An 18,728-nucleotide genomic window follows, 5' to 3' on the forward strand; every position below is an offset into this window, starting at 1 on the left:
CTCCTTGGATCTAAACAATTCTAGTAGGTCACCCTTTTTCACTTCAAAACGGCGAATTTTGCCGAAATGTGAGAGATTTTCATGCCTGTATCTATGAAGTTTATTAGTTTGAACATTTTTTAGTAGGTTCAATTGAATATATGTTGCAAATAATTTGCAAATCAGTGTATTCTGTTCTTATTCGTTTTCCATTTGGTGTTAGACCAACCTCATCAGGGACCATCACCAAAGGGTACTTGTCCTCCGACAGAAAGTTAAAAAGGCACCAAAGCCGAAATGCATCCCTCTCGGCCAAAACTGTGGTTGAACTCCTGTTAGGTTTGTAGTTTTTCTTAGCTGTTAGGGTCCAACATAGCTCATCCACATCTTCCTTGTTGAAGGAACCTTCAACTACCTACAAAAAATAAATATTGCCATCACCAAACAATCAGTGGTGGCTCCATATTGGAAAGTTAGGGCTGATCAGTTTGTAATCAGAACGTGAAGCAAAATAATCGTCGAATGTTTTGCTGCCAAAACATACTGCAATTTCCATCTCAGAAGACCTCAATTAATTGGGCCTTTTTAAAATAAGTACATTGTATGCGTACACGTTATATGTAGTATAAAACGGTACTAATTTGTTTTTTATGCCCATGTTATCCCTAGTTCAAGGTCACAAATCAGGATTTCGTGACCAAATTTCTATATTTTGGTCACACATTTTTTTAAAAACATGTAACATTCCATAGAGTGTCTGAGAAAGTTGCTACAGTATATAAATGAAGTTTACTTACTTACTTTCTGGTACTTACTCACTATGCAATACCTATCTCTGGTGAACTGTTTTTTTTTTTCAAACAGGCCTATTGGCTACTGAAGTCTTTGGGGGCTGCTTGGTTCATGTAGGCACTATATTGGGGTTCCCTACTATAGAATACACAGTACATGTCATGAAATCACCTTATCCAGGATGTATTTGTTGAGATAGGGCATGTAACCCTGACTGGAGACTGGACCGTCATCATCATCCCGGAAGTGCTCCTCCAAAGCAACTGGGTCATGAGGGATGGACAACACTGTGCAGAGGTTGTGTGACAACACCTGCAATTACACAAGTTTGGTGCCTTTAAAAACAAATGTTGCTTAAGAAACAAAACAAATTGCATATCAGCAACAAATAGAAGTGCAGTTAGGTAAATACTTTAAAACAAAATACATACAGTATGAGCATAACATACAGTACATTCTTATGAGAAATGCAGGATTGAGTATAAGTGCACCATCTCCGAAGAAATAATATACGACAAAATGGTGTATAAGAAGCAAAGGAAAGGCATCTGACAAGCCAAGGGCATAGGTTTGCATTGGGACGGTTGGGACAAAACACTGCCAACTCAAATTGCTCAAATTGTCCCCACCAACCTTTAAAAATCTTAATGACTTCAGTTATATAGGTAATTTAGATTGTCTTTCCATATGTTGTATTGAAAGAATTGACTCTACAATTATTAAGTGAGTTATTCTCATTATGTTCAGGCTTGCATTTGCCCCTTTTTCTTGCTGAATGCGCAAGTCCATTTTTTCCCCCTCAAACGCACGTTTGATTGGCTGATGTTAAGACCCCCCCCCTTACTCCCCCGCCCAACACAAACGCACACACACAACCTCGACAGAAATACATGCTGCATCCTCCACCCCCTTCGGATATTAGAAGTCCTTTTTGGCCACCACCTCCAGCAGCAGCCACTGTGAGTAATGTAAAAAGTTGTGTCAATGTTGTGGACGGTGGCGAACACGCCACTAATTTTGCTACTGACAGTCCGACATGCATCAGAGTTAGCATAGCATTAAACTGTGAGAACTTGTTAACCTGTAAAACTCCAGTACACTGCAAAATATACAGTGCCTTGCAAAAGTATTCGGCCCCCTTGAACCTTGCAACCTTTCGCCACATTTCAGGCTTCAAACATAAAGATATAAAATTTGATTTTTTTGTCAAGAATCAACAACAAGTGGGACACAATCGTGAAGTGGAACGAAATTTATTGGATAATTTAAACTTTTTTAACAAATAAAAAACTGAAAAGTGGGGCGTGCAATATTATTCGGCCCCCTTGCGTTAATACTTTGTAGCGCCACCTTTTGCTCCAATTACAGCTGCAAGTCGCTTGGGGTATGTTTTTATCAGTTTTGCACATCGAGAGACTGACATTCTTGCCCATTCTTCCTTGCAAAACAGCTCGAGCTCAGTGAGGTTGGATGGAGAGTGTTTGTGAACAGCAGTCTTCAGCTCTTTCCACAAATTCTCGATTGGATTCAGGTCTGGACTTTGACTTGGCCATTCTAACACCTGGATATGTTTATTTTTGAACCATTCCATTGTAGATTTGGCTTTATGTTTTGGATCATTGTCCTGTTGGAAGATAAATTTCCGTCCCAGTCTCAGGTCTTGTGCAGATACCAACAGGTTTTCTTCCAGAATGTTCCTGTATTTGGCTGCATCCATCTTCCCGTCAATTTTAACCATCTTCCCTGTCCCTGCTGAAGAAAAGCAGGCCCAAACCATGATGCTGACACCACCATGTTTGACTGTGGGGATGGTGTGTTCAGGGTGATGAGCTGTGTTGCTTTTACGCCAAACATATCATTTTGCATTGTGGCCAAAAAGTTCAATTTTGGTTTCATCTGACCAGAGCACCTTCTTCATGTTTGGTGTGTCTCCCAGGTGGCTTGTGGCAAACTTTAAACGAGACTTTTTATGGATATCTTTGAGAAATGGCTTTCTTCTTTCCACTCTTCCATAAAGGCCAGATTTGTGCAGTGTACGACTGATTGTTGTCCTATGGACAGACTCTCCCACCTCAGCTGTAGAGCTCTGCAGTTCATCCAGAGTGATCATGGGCCTCTTGGCTGCATCTCTGATCAGTTTTCTCCTTGTTTGAGAAGAAAGTTTGGAAGGACGGCCGGGTCTTGGTAGATTTGCAGTGGTCTGATGCTCCTTCCATTTCAATATGATGGCTTGCACAGTGCTCCTTGAGATGTTTAAAGCTTGGGAAATCTTTTTGTATCCAAATCCGGCTTTAAACTTCTCCACAACAGTATCTCGGACCTGCCTGGTGTGTTCCTTGGTTTTCATAATGCTCTCTGCACTTTAAACAGAACCCTGAGACTATCACAGAGCAGGTGCATTTATACGGAGACTTGATTACACACATTTGGATTCTATTTATCATCATCGGTCATTTAGGGCAACATTGGATCATTCAGAGATCCTCACTGAACTTCTGGAGTGAGTTTGCTGCATTGAACGTAAAGGGGCCGAATAATATTGCACGCCCCACTTTTCAGTTTTTTATTTGTTAAAAAAGTTTAAATTATCCAAGAAATGTTGTTCCGCTTCACGATTGTGTCCCACTTGTTGTTGAATCTTGACAAAAAAATTAAATTTCATATCTCTATGTTTGAAGCCTGTAATGTGGCGAAAGGTTGCAAGATTCAAGGGGGCCGAATACTTTTGCAAGGCACTGTACCTCCTTAAAATGACTTAAATTCCCTTGTTTTCAGTATATATATACTAGAAATAATTATCTGCCAGTGCTTCAAGTAAATTTTACTCAGATTTCTTGAAATAAGAAAAATAGCCTGCTGAAAGTAAGATTGACAGACTTATTTATAGTCTAACTATAAATTTGCAGTGTGTTTTCTACTGTTATTGTTCATTGAACTGTGAGAAATGTAGTGAACTTTGCTGGAAACTATAGAACCAGCAAAACGTGAGCAAGACGCTGCTTAGTGATAGAGGTCCCAGGACAAAGTCTGTGTTTCACAGGAAAGTGTTAACAGTCAAAAACAAAAAAAAACACATGCTGCTTCTTTTCTTCTTGTAAACGGCCTGGTTTAGAAGGAAAGAAGGCTAGAGCATGTTGTGACTTTACACTTTTGAAACCAAATACTTATTAGTGCATTCATTCATTCATTCATTAAAATGTATTCATTTATTTTCTATATTATTAGAAGATGAAGAAAGAAAGAAGATGAAAGAGACAACCAATTAAAGCAACATATTACTCTTGTGGTGAAGGACAATGTAGGCTAACATCTAGTTCCATGTATAAAGTACACTCAAAAAATGCACATGCACTATTTCAACTTTTGAATAGATGTTTTTCATTGTATATTAAAACACTTATGAATAAGCATTGCTTAATATATACGTAACGTGATTATAACTTTAAAATAGGTGTTTTTCATTGTATATACACATAAGCTTTGTGTTTTTACACATTACTGAATCCATTGTTGTATTAATTATGTAAGCTAGTCTATTAAAACACTTATGAAAAAGCATTGCTTAATATATATGTAACATGATTAAATTGAAAAAAAGAAAAAAAGTTGTAAATAGTTTTTTTTCATTGTATATACATATTAGTTTTGTGTTTTTATACATTACTAACCCACTGTTTTATTTATCATGTAAGAGAGTCAATTAAAAAACAGTGTATGTAATGTATAGTAAATGTAACGTGATTGCACAATTATTATGACTTTTGTCCCTCTGAGGTTGCCGTACACAGCAAAATCTGGAGTTGATTTTTTTGGTGTAAATTATTTTAGAGTTTATTGGTGTTGATTTGGGTGTTGTTTTAACACTAGCAGTGTTAAGATCGCTCTTGGTGCGGTGTCAGTTAAGTGAGTTGAATACAGACACCCCTGGCAGAGTGAAATGTATGAGCAGAGTTAAACAGCCACACCCAGTTTAAAGAGCATACGACAGGAGAAAAAAAGTCTTAAATAGCATTATTATGTGAATTAGAATCATATTTTGAGACGATTCGACTATATACAACAATTTAGCAAAGCGCAGATGACGAGAAATTAGTCTTTTAATCTGCCGGTTAGCCACGCCTACCGTTGTAGGGCTCTAGCGTCCCCAACAGGTGGATGACGTCAGCGGGAGAATGGGCTCATCGGTTTTACTATTCAGCCCATTGAGGGGGAATTATGCAGAACGAGGAAAACGCAACGAAGAGAGCCGCAAAATGTCATTGTTTCAGTCTCTCTACTCCAATATTTTTACAGGATATTCTTTTTATCCAAGTATTTTTCCCCAATAGCTAAATAAATGGCTTGAGAAGGACCAGTCAGCCCGTTGAGGGGGAATTATTCAGAACGAGGAAAACGCAACGAAGAGAGCCGCAAAATGTCATTGTTTCAGTCTCTCTATTCCAATATTTTTACAGGATATTCTTTATATCCAAGTATTTTTCCCCAATAGCTAAATAAATGGCTTGAGAAGGACCAGTCAGCTAGTGTTGTATCGGTCGCGAACGATTCGTTCTTTTTGAACGAATTGTTTGGGTGAACGAGACCGAACTAATCACCATCTGCACTGATTCGTTCTATGAAGTTGGTGCTTGTTCACTGCGTGGGAGGGCGTTGAGCAAGCGGCAGCGTCTTCTGACATCGCACACGACCAATCAGACGCCAGCCTCATCGCGGGCAGGGGAGGGACCGGAAACAGAATCAGGGCGTATGTCACTCACTTCCACGTGTGGCCAATAAGCAGCCAGCGTGCAGACAAGGGGGCAAGACTGAGTTTTGTCACTTCCAGTTCAGTGACTCGGTCCTCCGGTTCCTGACCTAGCTTGCTGCTAACGTGACTTTCCAGTAATGTCTATGCGGTGAACGAATCAAAAAATGAAAGGAAAGGACTTTGTCACATATTTGTTAACGTGGAGCCTATCAAATGCAGCTCAAAAAGACAAAAACACCACACAAATCTAGCGAGCATGGTTTAGTGTACTACTTTTCTCAACAGACTCGGGACTACCTATTACGACATACTATCAAATTTACAGTAATTTAAAACACGGGTAGCTACGAGGCAAGCAAAAGCTGAGCTGCGGTCGCGTGACAGCAATGAAGGGGGCAAAGAACTGTCACTATATGGAGGCTTCATGGCAGCGATATTTACCTCATATGTGCACAGAAAAAAAGAATAGTATGATCACCATAATACTGATTTGCAATGAAACGGTATGTACATGTCCATTTTTTCCAAGTGTTTTATTTTTTTTTTCCCGTGTCAGGTGTTGGTTGGTTTGACAAATGATGTCAATCCGTCCATCATGCACTACTCAAGCGCCCCAAAACAACGCACGCGGACACGGGAGATGTCGCAATATGTCTACATTTTTCTTAACAGACTAATGAGAGTAGAAAGGCGATATCGTAAAGAGCAAACAATTATTTCTCGTCAGCATTTGACGATCTGAGATGCGGGGACGACAGGGGAGCTGACCGGATTATTTTATTTATTAATACCAGTGCAAAAATTCAATACGATCATCTTAATACTGATTTGCAATTAAACTGTCAAATATCAAAATGCAGTATTGTCTTTATTTCAGAGCAGCACATTCGAAAACTAGCTATTTACACTTATAGTTTTAACAATAGTGACTAAAAATAATAGTGATGAGCTTGAAAACAAAAATACAACAGAGCGAGAGGTAAATATGATGTGTTGGTCGTTCCATTTAGAAATTAAACTTTCGATTTATTTTTATTTTCGTGACAGCAAGCATGCTGCGTTGGCTGGTGGCAGGCTAGCAGCAGCATTGTATATGTGATCGAGAACATGATAAAGAAAGTCCGTGCGCCCCCGACCCCAAACCCCCACTCCTCCCACAAAAGGAAAATGTTTAACCGTGTCCTAAATCGAAATGCAAGCACGAGCCATGATTTTGAGCCCATAGAACTAGGACAGACGACGCGGAAGTTCTCCCTCGCTTTTGCAGCAGCGGGAGGGAGGGAGACGAGGCTGTCTGTGAAAGCAGAATGATATTGCCTGTCACTCATTACTGAAACTACGACGAGTGGTCAATGTGCAAGAGAGGGAGGGACCAAGCAATGTCACTTCCCGTTCAGTTATACTGCGAAGCGGTCTTTGGTGATTCGTTCGGCAACGTCACTTCCCGTTCAGTAACCGAACGATTCATTTGGACGGGGAGGGAGATGAGGGGGGCGAACGATTTGTTGAACGATTCGTTTGAACGAATCTTTTTACTGAACGATCCGGAATGGATTCGTTTACTCAAGTGAACAACAGATCCCGTCACTACAGTCAGCCCGTCGAGGGGGAACGATTCACAACGAGGAAAACACGAAGAAGAGAGCTGCAAAATGTCATTGTTTCTGTCTCTTTACTTCAATATTTTTACATGATATTCTTTTTATCCAAGTATTTTCCCCAATTGCTAAATAAATGGCATGATCATGACAAATAACAGTCTTGTGCTAAATGGAATATGAAATAATAAAAATGCACCTATTCAGGACGACATGGCAATATTACTCCATAATGGTCAAAACTGTCGACTTCACCTTTACTGTCGCACCTTCCGAACGATATTTTATGACACATAAATCGCGCTTATGTCATTTTCCTTCCCCGGTTTGGAAGAATGTAAACAAGCCAAGAGGCGTGACAGCTAGCCGACCTGCTAACCCGAACCGAGTGATGTTTCAAAGTCTTCAAAGCGGAAAATCACACAGAACTAGCCCGGATGTTTTGACATGACGACTGGGTTGTCGATTGTCTTCACTGGAGAGCAATTTACAGATCGTTCCCCGGAGGAGGGCGGCTGCAGTTGTTGTTCAGCTAACGTGCAGCTAATATGCATGAGGAAAGCTTTTTGCATGCCTATCAATGATCAAACGTAAGTAGTCCTTGATTTAAAGAAAGTTTGTAGTGTTTATTTTGTAATCGCTGTATTCGCGGCTATTTTTAACTCAAAGTTGCAATTTCTGATCGGTCGGAAAATTTGAAAGAACACCGGGCACATGAGCACAATAAGTCGAATATATTGCTCTCCCGGCGGGTGGATGTGCGACAAGCTGCCGGTGTTGTGCCGAAAAATAGCCTCCCCGCATGCATGTCAGCCACAAAATGCAAGCCACCTACATATTAAAATGATCCTAGTATTTGACATAATACAAAACACAATGTTTACTCACTTCCTCGTAAGTCCAATGGTCCCACAGTAGTAGGGCTTGTTTTGGCCAATATCCACGGTGAATGGGAACCTTTTGAAACTCCAAAAAGGCACACATGCCTCTCCCTCATACAGCAAGATTTTTCTGCAGCCGTTTGGCTGGCGTGATGCGAAAAATAAACGTATTAATCCGCAAAATCAACTGAATCCTTAGTCCTCATACACAACAGTACTGCTGTATAGTGAAGAGGACTCCTTCTCTCGTACATGTCACAGCGCCGTCCTCCTCAATGCAAGACCGAAGCCGGAAGTAACTCATTTTCATGGCGCGGGATTAAAAAAACTAAATAAATAGAGCGATCGCTTCCACACACATCCAAGCGGTCCATATCATTCAGGAGCATAAAATACCGCGTGTATTATGAAATAAACATGCTTTTTCGTGTCACAGGCACTTTAAGTGCACGTGTCAGAAAACAAAGCAGGCGCAAAGACTTGTGGGTGAAGTGACAGCACAACTGTAAGTAGTGTTGTCTGTACATAGCTGGAGTGTGTTCGGTTGAAAAAAAACACATAATAGTGAGCCTGACTTCTGTGCTTACTTAAGGGATGCAAAGTCCCTCTGTTAACCTCTCGCAAGCGTACCAGTGGGGTATAATTGCCAGTCAGGCACATGTTCTGCATTAGGGTCCCCTACTTATCCAGAATATTAACAACATCATGATGAATATTTAAAATTAACACTCTTATTGTAAGAAAACAAAAGGTGGTTACACATTTTGCATATATAAAAGGTTTGAATAGGAATTGCTTAACTTGTTCAAGTAGTTTAATAAGTCTTATTTAAATCATTGAGGCATTTTTTAGTAAACTACATAACTTAATAGTTACTTAAAGTAGTCATCTGAAACCACTTGAAATAAGTTTCTTGCATAAATACCATGTTTCATTTTTGTGAGTGTAGTATCTCCTCCTGCGGCCCCCGCACCTCCAAAAAACAAAAACAACCACTGTAAATTTCCTTTAAATGAAGCAAAGGGAAATTCCCCTATTTTGAAAAATTACTTTCTCCCATGTAAAAAATAATTTTAACTTTTTTCATTTTACAAAGGAAACACATCAGCATATTCGTGGGAAATGTAGCCCTGACCCCCGTTTAGTCTTATTAATGTCCTATCCCCAGCAAAAAGTGTACATGCAGGTTATGCTGTTATAGGGTCCCTACCATAAGCAGATTTTAAGGGGGGGCAGGCCCGCCCCTGGTGGCCGAAAAGAGTCATTGCATGAAATTGACCTTCCTATATATGTAAAAGTTGTACAGCAATAAAACTGCAACAAAAATTAATGAAATGAACAAAAAATATAATTTTATGATGGGAGCAACATTATTTTTCAAACAGATCATGTGACTAGCACCTTAGACAGTCATTTGCTTTGCATATAATTCCCCCCCCCCCCCCCCCCCAAAAAAAAAAGAAAAATTAGGAGAGGGCAATTTTATTTTTTAAATCATTTTTTTCTTTGATTGAAAATATATTATTTTTTTGATTGAAGCAACTTTTTTGGGGATTGAATGATTTAGACACAAATGTCCTACCCGTAATATGGCCCAAACACAAAATGGATTGCTTCAATCAAAGCAAACTTTTCCAATGAAAAATTAAGTGTTCAAATGCACATTTTTCAATCTCAAATATTTTTTCACATTCAAAAACGTTTTCTATGATTGAATTGTTTCTTTTTTTTATTTTTATTTTTGAATTTTTTTTTATGTAATAAATAATAAAGACAAAAACGTCCTAGCCAAAATGTTGCCCAAACACAAATCAACATCACTTCAATCAAAAAAGTTGATTCAATTAAAAAACAAAAAAAATCAATCAAAGAAAAATAGCTTCCACATGCATTTTTTTTGAGTTTCAAATTTATTTTTGCATTCAAACACTTTTTTTTTTTAGGCGACTTTTTTTATTTTTGAAAATATATATTTTGATTGAAGGAGCTTTTTTTTTGGTGCAACTTTTTTTTAATTGAATAATAAAGACACAAATCTACCTCCATATGGCTCCACCCAGGGGATACAATTTTTGACTGGGGTAACTACATTGGCACGACACCGGCGGGCGTTCCATATTCAATGGATGACGATCTTGGCGAAAAGTATTGCCTAAGCAGCCTGATTTAGAATTCCCCTCAAGAATGATGGGAAACAAAAATTGCTTATTATCAACTTGTTATTATAAATATTCTTGTAAATTCATTTTTTTACTGACACTGGGGTCATCAACATGTTGTGCCCCCCCTGCCCCAAAAGTCAAACTCCGCCTATAGTCCCTACCAATGTTACACCCTTGAGACAAACATTTTACACCATCCGTAAAGACCAATGTATTTCTTCAGATGTCATTTTATCGAGGCTAAATATCGGCTCTCATATTCTTTTGGGGCGTAAAGGGATTTTGTTCCCCTTTCAATAGGTGTCATTGTTACAATAATTGCAACATATTTAATAATTTTTTTTTACCAAGAGTATCTTCACCTGAAGGTGTCGTGAGACATGCCACCAGGCCTCAGACTCCCCAACCACATCCTGTCTCAAGTCTTCACTCGAGAAAAACATCTGCTGCTATCAAGGCCATGCATACTGCTTTTGTGAGCAAAAAGTGCACAGTACCCTGTCATTTACTAGCTGCATGCATGTGGGGGATAAGCCCTGTCATGGGGCTGAAGAGCATGGAGGTGGCTGGAATGAAGTGTGAGCTGTAGTGACATAATCACCATGAGGTCAAGCAAATACACAGAAGCTGCATTGAACACAGAGGCAACAATGACCAACACGGCAGCACGTTGTCTACGCTCTCACTGTAACAATGTGCTTTTGACACACACATATGCATGCGGGCGTATGCGTGACGACACCCGCGCACACACAGGGTTTGTGTTGTTTACATTCAATTCAACATCAGTTCCACAGCACTGCTTTGCACTTAATAATTTGCTCAAGTGCATTAGGAAAATGTAACTTTCCTATTTGACACTTAACTCAATAGCTGCCATTGACGGCGATAGACGTCAGATCCAATTTTGACTGAACGGGCTGTCAGCCCTTCATGTCAAAATGGAAGAACTCCCAGCCCCTTCTGTCAAAATAGATTGGACGTCTATTGCCGTCAATGGCAACCAAAGAGTTTATATGGTGCCGATGAAACTAGTTAGCTATTTCAAACGGTGGTGTGAGTTTGAAGGAGGAAGTGAAGGGCAGTTTTATACTTTTTAAATGAGAGTAAAATGAATAAAGGTCCATACTAGCGGCTGACCACTCACCTTCAGCTGAGACTTGGAGACCTTTCCACTCCTCTCCAGATCCAGTGCAGTGAAGCCATACCAGATTGACTTCAGGAGCTCAGAGCGCAGGTCCATTACTGCACAAGCGTCACGATTTCCTCTATCTGTAGTCTGTGGACGGTCTTCTTCCTTCCTCTGCATCTGGGTGACAGGCGCACACTCAAACAGACACGCACATGCTGTGTAGCTCTGCGGTCAAGACGTCGCACTAGAATGTACGACCTCGTGCTAGCAGTGACACCTGCTGGACAAAGCCTGTGCCTAAAGGTAATTTTACACTGGAAAGGCCTGGCTGGCTGTTATATTGCAAAAAAAAAAAAAAAAAAAAAAGGATTTGCTCACTTGGCTTTATTGTCTCACTCATGAACTGGGGTGAAAGTTGCTAGAATTTCTTTCCAGAACTCCCCAACGTGAAGGTCGCCACGGAGCCAGAAATTTTATTTATTTATTTTTCATTCAAAATTGTATTTTTTTTCAACGATTTGCAAAATAAAAGTTAACAAAAACAGCAATAACCCCAACCTCCATCTCCTAATTTTTGTTTTCCCTCATTTCCTTACATACTAAATGCCAAATCTCAATTTTAACTACTTAAGAACAAAGGATATACATTCAAATTGAAGTTAATGTAAACATTTACTTTTTTTATAATAAAAATATAAGCAACATACATTCAGAAAAATGAGTAAAAATGACTTATATTATGCAGAGTGAAATGGAATATATTTTGAAGATCGCGCAAACATTGACTATTTTAAATCACATGGAAATGAATAAGTAGCCTAACATAAATGAACAAATATAAGTCCAAAGTGCACATTGACAGCTAAGATGTTCTGAACCTCCCGATCAGAGCAAATAAAACTAAATATGATGAATAAGCCTACTCAACTCTTTTGTTGCTCTTAAAGATTTAATCCATTTTCATACCTGTCAACCCAAGGCCGTTGGCAATCTTACAAATAGTGACGTATGCCTTTACAAATTGGTAACTAATCTTAGTGCAATATGAAACAAAAATAAAACTCAAATTTTAAAATAATATGAATTTATTAGGTAATATTGTAACATACAGTGCCTTGCAAAAGTATTCGGCCCCCTTGAATCTTGCAACCTTTCGCCACATTTCAGGCTTCAAACATAAAGATATGAAATTTAATTTTTATGTCAAGAATCAACAACAAGTGGGACACAATCGTGAAGTGGAACAACATTTATTGGATAATTTAAATTTTTTAACAAATAAAAACTGAAAAGTGGGGCGTGCAATATTATTCGGCCCCTTTACTTTCAGTGCAGCAAACTCACTCCAGAGGTTCAGTGAGGATCTCTGAATGATCCAATGTTGTCCTAAATGACTGATGATGATAAATAGAATCCCATGTGTGTAATCAAGTCTCCGTATAAATGCACCTGCTCTGTGATAGTCTCAGGGTTCTGTTTAAAGTGCAGAGAGCATTATGAAAACCAAGGAACACACCAGCCAGGTCCGAGATACTGTTGTGGAGAAGTTTAAAGCCGGATTTGGATACAAAAAGATTTCCCAAGCTTTAAACATCTCAAGGAGCACTGTGCAAGCCATCATATTGAAATGGAAGGAGCATCAGACCACTGCAAATCTACCAAGACCCGGCAACCGTCAAGAATCAACAACAAGTGGGACACAATCGTGAAGTGGAACAAAATTTATTGGATAATTTAAACTTTTTTAACAAATAAAAAACTGAAAAGTGGGGCGTACCATATTATTCGGCCCCCTTGCGTTAATACTTTGTAGCGCCACCTTTTGTTCCAATTACAGCTGCAAGTCGCTTGGGGTATGTTTCTATCAGTTTTGCACATCGAGAGACTGACATTCTTGGTTGCAACGTTCAAGGGGGCGGAATACTTTTGCAAGGCACTGTAACTTATCTAAAATACTCCTAAATCGGAACAATCTTGACTTGAATCTATCTTAAGATGATGAAACAGTTTTAAAACTTTCACATGTCGAAAATAGACAGAAGGGAACTAATGCAAAAACTGGAGCAATTTTAACAACTTTAACGGTTGATTCACAAATTTAAATGACTTCCAAACATTGCAAAGGTTACTATGATTTTATTATTTAAATAACATGAGAGGTAACACCAGTTACTTTGCCAAGTAACTAATTACTCTTACATTCAGGTAACTGAGCTTCTAAGTCAATTACTTTTTGGGAGAAGTAATTAGTAACTAATTACTTTTTTAAAGTAAGATTAACAACACCGGTCATTAAGATGAATTCTACAGAATGAAAAGTGACGAAAGCGGAGATTTTATTCAGCCAATTTGTCGCCGAACACAATTTGCTTATTGCTGATCGCTTCTCAGAATTAGCAAAAGAAATGTTCCCTGACTCAAAGATTGCATCGGTAAGTTTATTTTATCAATTGACCTTTTTAATTTATAATTGGAAACACTAACGAACTGCCTTCAAGTCAGACTGAATTGCGAGCTGAAGTGCCATGAAGTGCAGCCATCAAGACATGATAGAAATCGCCAAAAGTGCTACATACAATTGTAACAAAAGTCACTGTCAAATTTTAGTAATCATGATGTAGCTGAAGATATTGATTGTTCTTTGATTGCACCAGGTTATACAGTGCCTTGCAAAAGTATTCAGCCCCCTTGAACCTTGCAACCTTTCGCCACATTTCAGGCTTCAAACATAAAGATATAAAATTATAATTTTTTGTCAAGAATCAACAACAAGTGGGGCACAATCGTGAAGTGGAACAAAATTTATTGGATAATTTAAACTTTTTTAACAAATAAAAAACTGAAAAGTGGGGCATGCAATATTATTCGGCCCCCTTGCGTTAATACTTTGTAGCGCCACCTTTTGCTCCAATTACAGCTGCAAGTCGCTTGGGGTATGTTTCTATCAGTTTTGCACATCGAGAGACTGACATTCTTGCCCATTCTTCCTTGCAAAACAGCTCGAGTTCAGTGAGGTTGGATGGAGAGTGTTTGTGAACAGCAGTCTTCAGCTCTTTCCACAGATTCTCGATTGGATTCAGGTCTGGACTTTGACTTGGCCATTCTAACACCTGGATACGTTTATTTTTGAACCATTCCATTGTAGATTTGGCTTTATGTTTTGGATCATTGTCCTGTTGGAAGATAAATCTCCATCCCAGTCTCAGGTCTTGTGCCAACAGGTTTTCTTCCAGAATGTTCCTGTATTTGGCTGCATCCATCTTCCCGTCAATTTTAACCATCTTCCCTGTCCCTGCTGAAGAAAAGCAGGCTCAAACCATGATGCTGCCACCACCATGTTTGACAGTGGGGATGGTGTGTTCAGGGTGATGAGCTGTGTTGCTTTTACGCCAAACATATCATTTTGCATTGTGGCCAAAAAGTTCAATTTTGGTTTCATCTGACCAGAGCACCTTCTTCCACATGTTTGGTGTGTCTCCCAGGTGGCTTGTGGCAAACTTTAAACGAGACTTTTTATGGATATCTTTGAGAAATGGCTTTCTTCTTGCCACTCTTCCATAAAGGCCAGATTTGTGCAGTGTACGACTGATTGTTGTCCTATGGACAGACTCTCCCACCTCAGCTGTAGATCTCTGCAGTTCATCCAGAGTGATCATGGGCCTTTTGGCTGCATCTCTGATCAGTTTTCTCCTTGTTTGAGAAGAAAGTTTGGAAGGACGGCCGGGTCTTGGTAGATTTGCAGTGGTCTGATGCTTCTTCCATTTCAATATGATGGCTTGCACAGTGCTCCTTGAGATGTTTAAAGCTTGGGAAATCTTTTTGATCCAAATCCGGCTTTAAACTTCTCCACAACAGTATCTCGGACCTGCCTGGTGTGTTCCTTGGTTTTCATAATGCTCTCTGCACTTTAAACAGAACCCTGAGACTATCACAGAGCAGGTGCATTTATACGGAGACTTGATTACACACAGGTGGATTCTATTTATCATCATCAGTCATTTAGGACAACATTGGATCATTCAGAGATCCTCACTGAACTTCTGGAGTGAGTTTGCTGCACTGAAAGTAAAGGGGCCGAATAATATTGCACGCCCCACTTTTCAGTTTTTTATTTGTTAAAAAAGTTTAAATTATCCAATAAATGTTGTTCCACTTCACGATTGTGTCCCACTTGTTGTTGATTCTTGACAAAAAAATTAAATTTTATATCTTTATGTTTGAAGCCTGAAATGTGGCGAAAGGTTGCAAGATTCAAGGGGGCCGAATACTTTTGCAAGGCACTGTACTAGTGACGGGATCTGTCGTTCACTTGAGTAAACGAATCCATTCCGGTTCGTTCAGTAAAAAGATTCGTTCAAACAAATCGTTCAACGAATCGTTCGCCCCCCTCATCTCCCTCCCCGCCCAAACGAATCGTTCGGTTACTGAACGGGAAGTGACGTTGCCGAACGAATCACCAAAGACCGCTTCGCAGTATAACTGAACGGGAAGTGACATTCTTGGTCCCTCCCTCTCTTGCACACAGGCACCACTCGTCGTAGTTTCAGAAATGAGTGACAGGCGGTATCATTCTGCTTTCACAGACAGCCTCGTCTCCCTCCTGCTGCTGCAAAAGCGAGGGAGAACTTTCGCGTCGTCTGTCCTAGTTCTATGGGCTCAAAGTCATGCCTCGTGCTTGCATTTCGATTGAGGACACGGTTAAACATTTTCCTTTTGTGGAGGGAGTGTGGGTTTGGGGTCGGGGGCACACGGACTTTTTTTAGCATGATCTTGATCACATATGCTACCAGCCAACGCAGCATGCTTGCTGTCACGAAAATAAAAATAAATCGAAAGTTTAATTTCTAAATATGGAACGACCAACACATCATATTTACCTCTCGCTCTGTTGTATTTTTGTTTTTATGCTCATCACTATTATTTTAGGTCACTATTGTTAAAACTGAAGTGTAAATAGCTAGTTGTCAAATGTGCTGCTCTGAAATAAAAACAATACTACATTTTGATATTCGACAGTTTAATTGCAAATCAGTATTAAGATGATCGTATTGAATTTTTGCACTGGTATTAACAAATAAAATAATCCGGTCAGCTCCCCTGTCGCCCCCTCATCTCAGATTGTCAAATGCTGACGAGAAATAATTGTTTGCTCTTTACGATGTTGCCTTTCTACTCTCATTAGTCTGTTAAGAAAAATGTAGACATATTGCGACATCTCCCGTGTCCGCGTGCGTTGTTTTTGAGTAGCACATGATGGACGGATGGACATAATTTGTCAAATCAACACCCGACACGCTGACACGAAAAAATAAAATAAAACAGTCGGAAAAAATTGACATGTATATACAGTTTCATTGCAAATCAGTATTATGGTGATAATACTAAATATTTTTTCTGTGCGCATATGAGGTAAATAACGCTGACATGAAGCCTCCATATAGTGACAGTTCTCTGCCCCCTTCACTGCCGTGAGTGCCGTCACGCGACCGCAGCTCACTTTTGCTTGCCTCGTAGCTACCCGTGTTTTTTTATTTATTTATTTTTAGCTCCCCGTGTTTTAACTACTGCAAATTTGATAGTATGTTGTCAGTCATAGGTAGTCCCGAGTCTGTTGAGAAAAGTAGTACACTAAACCATGCTCGCTAGATTTGTGTGGTGTTTTGTCTGTTTGAGCAGCATTTGATAGGCTCCACGTTAACAAATATGTGACAAAGTCATTTCCTTTCATTTTATGACTCGTTCACCGCATAGTCATTACTGGAAAGTCAAGTTAGCAGCAAGCTAGGTCAGGCACCGGAGGACCGAATCACTGAACGGGAAGTGACAAAACTCAGTCTTTCCCCCCTGCCTGCACGCTGGCTGCTTATTGGCCACACGTGGAAATGAGTGACAGACGCCTTGATTCTGTTTCCGCTCCCTCCCCTGCCCGCGATGAGGCTGGCGTCTGATTGGTCGTGTGCGATGTCAGAAGACGCTGCCGCTTGCTCAACGCCCTCCCACGCAGCGAACAAGCGCCACCAACTTCATAGAACGAATCAGTGGAGATGGTGATTAGTTCGGTCTCGTTCACCCAAACAATTCGTTCAAAAAGACCGAATCGTTCGCGACCGATACAACACTACACTGTACTTAGGTTCACTAGGAAGGTTCACTACAAGAGCCTTTCTGAGAAGTCTACTGCTTTAAAATGGTGGCTGTTTACTAACGCCGCCGAGTCTGTCATTTCGCATTGGAGCCACCTAGCCTAGCATCACGTTTGCAACAGCGTCACAACACTCTTTCCTCCTTCCCACTCCTGCTCTCTCCGTGTCTGACTTTTCTCGCATCATTCAACCAGCGTAGTAACGCACATTGTCTTGTTGATGAAACGGTGACAAAATCCAGACGTAGAAAAAAACCGTAATGCACGAAAAACGTACAGATTTTGGACGTACGTCGTACACATTTAAAAATTAGCGCTCACTTGTACAAATTACGCCGAAACCGTACAACTTGACAGGTATGCATGTGTGGCAGCTTAGCAGTTTGTTTTTCTACACAGCATTTTGACAGTTGCTGTCATATTTTCGGAATCAAAGCACGGTGTACCGGAACAGCATTCCGGCCCTGAATCTTATACCAGAACTGCGTTCTGGCCCTGAATCTTATACCGGAACTGTGTTCCTGACCGTTCTGGCCCACTTTCACCCCTGCGATCAAAAGGCTTGACTCTCAGTTTCTGATGTAATTTTTAGCAAAAGTGCTTTGTCAAGTTGAGGTCAGGACTACATGCCAGGTAAATTGTAAATTCCTCCAAATAAAAAAATTACAATCCATATCTTTATGCACTTTGCATGGAGTACTGATGCGCAGCAATGGCTGAATAAGAATCGTCAAAAATACCGAAGCATTTTGCATATTTTTCAATGGGCCAAAAATCTTGGACAATTCCATGCTCCCAACTTTACGGTAACAGTTTGGGCATGGGTCATTCCTCAACTACTAAATCCAGAAGTATAAAAAGACAGTGAATGTTTATCTGATCCATATGTAGTCCAAATCGTGCTAGAATGACATGATCTTAGCTTGGCATTAGTGTAAACCAGACATTTCAGGGGAACATAATCAAATATCATATGGGGGGGGTCGCTGGAGTGCTGGCGCTAACTATGGGCACTCCAACTGACTATGGGCCTCAGGCTGGTACAACCTGAGTTAGTTGGCAACCAGTTGCAGAGCGTAAGGCAGGGGTCCCCAAACTACGGCCCGCGGGCTGGATACGGCCCGCCTCCACATTTGGTCCGGCCCCCTCAACAATATTTATTTATTTTATTTTATTTTTTTTTTTTTTCAATAGTGTTATTTATTTCCTGGATTTTTTTCTGTGAAGAACGCATAGATGGTTATTTGGTTATTATCTATTTATTTGATAGTGTTATTATTATTTATTATTTATTA

At 39.9% G+C, this 18,728-nt stretch overlaps 1 protein-coding gene across 1 annotated transcript in view; it reads right to left on the bottom strand.

Moving 5' to 3' along the window:
- Nucleotides 1-11,487, bottom strand: part of LOC130912359 (differentially expressed in FDCP 6 homolog) — a 33,073-nt gene extending 21,586 nt beyond the window's left edge. The window contains exons 1-3 of the mRNA XM_057830403.1: nucleotides 11,307-11,487; nucleotides 943-1,083; nucleotides 209-394 (exon numbers count right to left, since the gene is read on the bottom strand). Of these exons, the coding sequence (XP_057686386.1) occupies nucleotides 209-394; nucleotides 943-1,083; nucleotides 11,307-11,468 (489 nt within the window). The 5' untranslated portion in view covers nucleotides 11,469-11,487. The remainder of the gene's footprint in view (nucleotides 1-208; nucleotides 395-942; nucleotides 1,084-11,306) is intronic.
- Between the last annotated feature and the right edge of the window lie 7,241 nt (nucleotides 11,488-18,728).

This window comes from Corythoichthys intestinalis, chromosome 2 (assembly GCF_030265065.1).
Source record: "Corythoichthys intestinalis isolate RoL2023-P3 chromosome 2, ASM3026506v1, whole genome shotgun sequence".
NCBI classification, from domain to species: Eukaryota; Metazoa; Chordata; class Actinopteri; order Syngnathiformes; family Syngnathidae; genus Corythoichthys; species Corythoichthys intestinalis.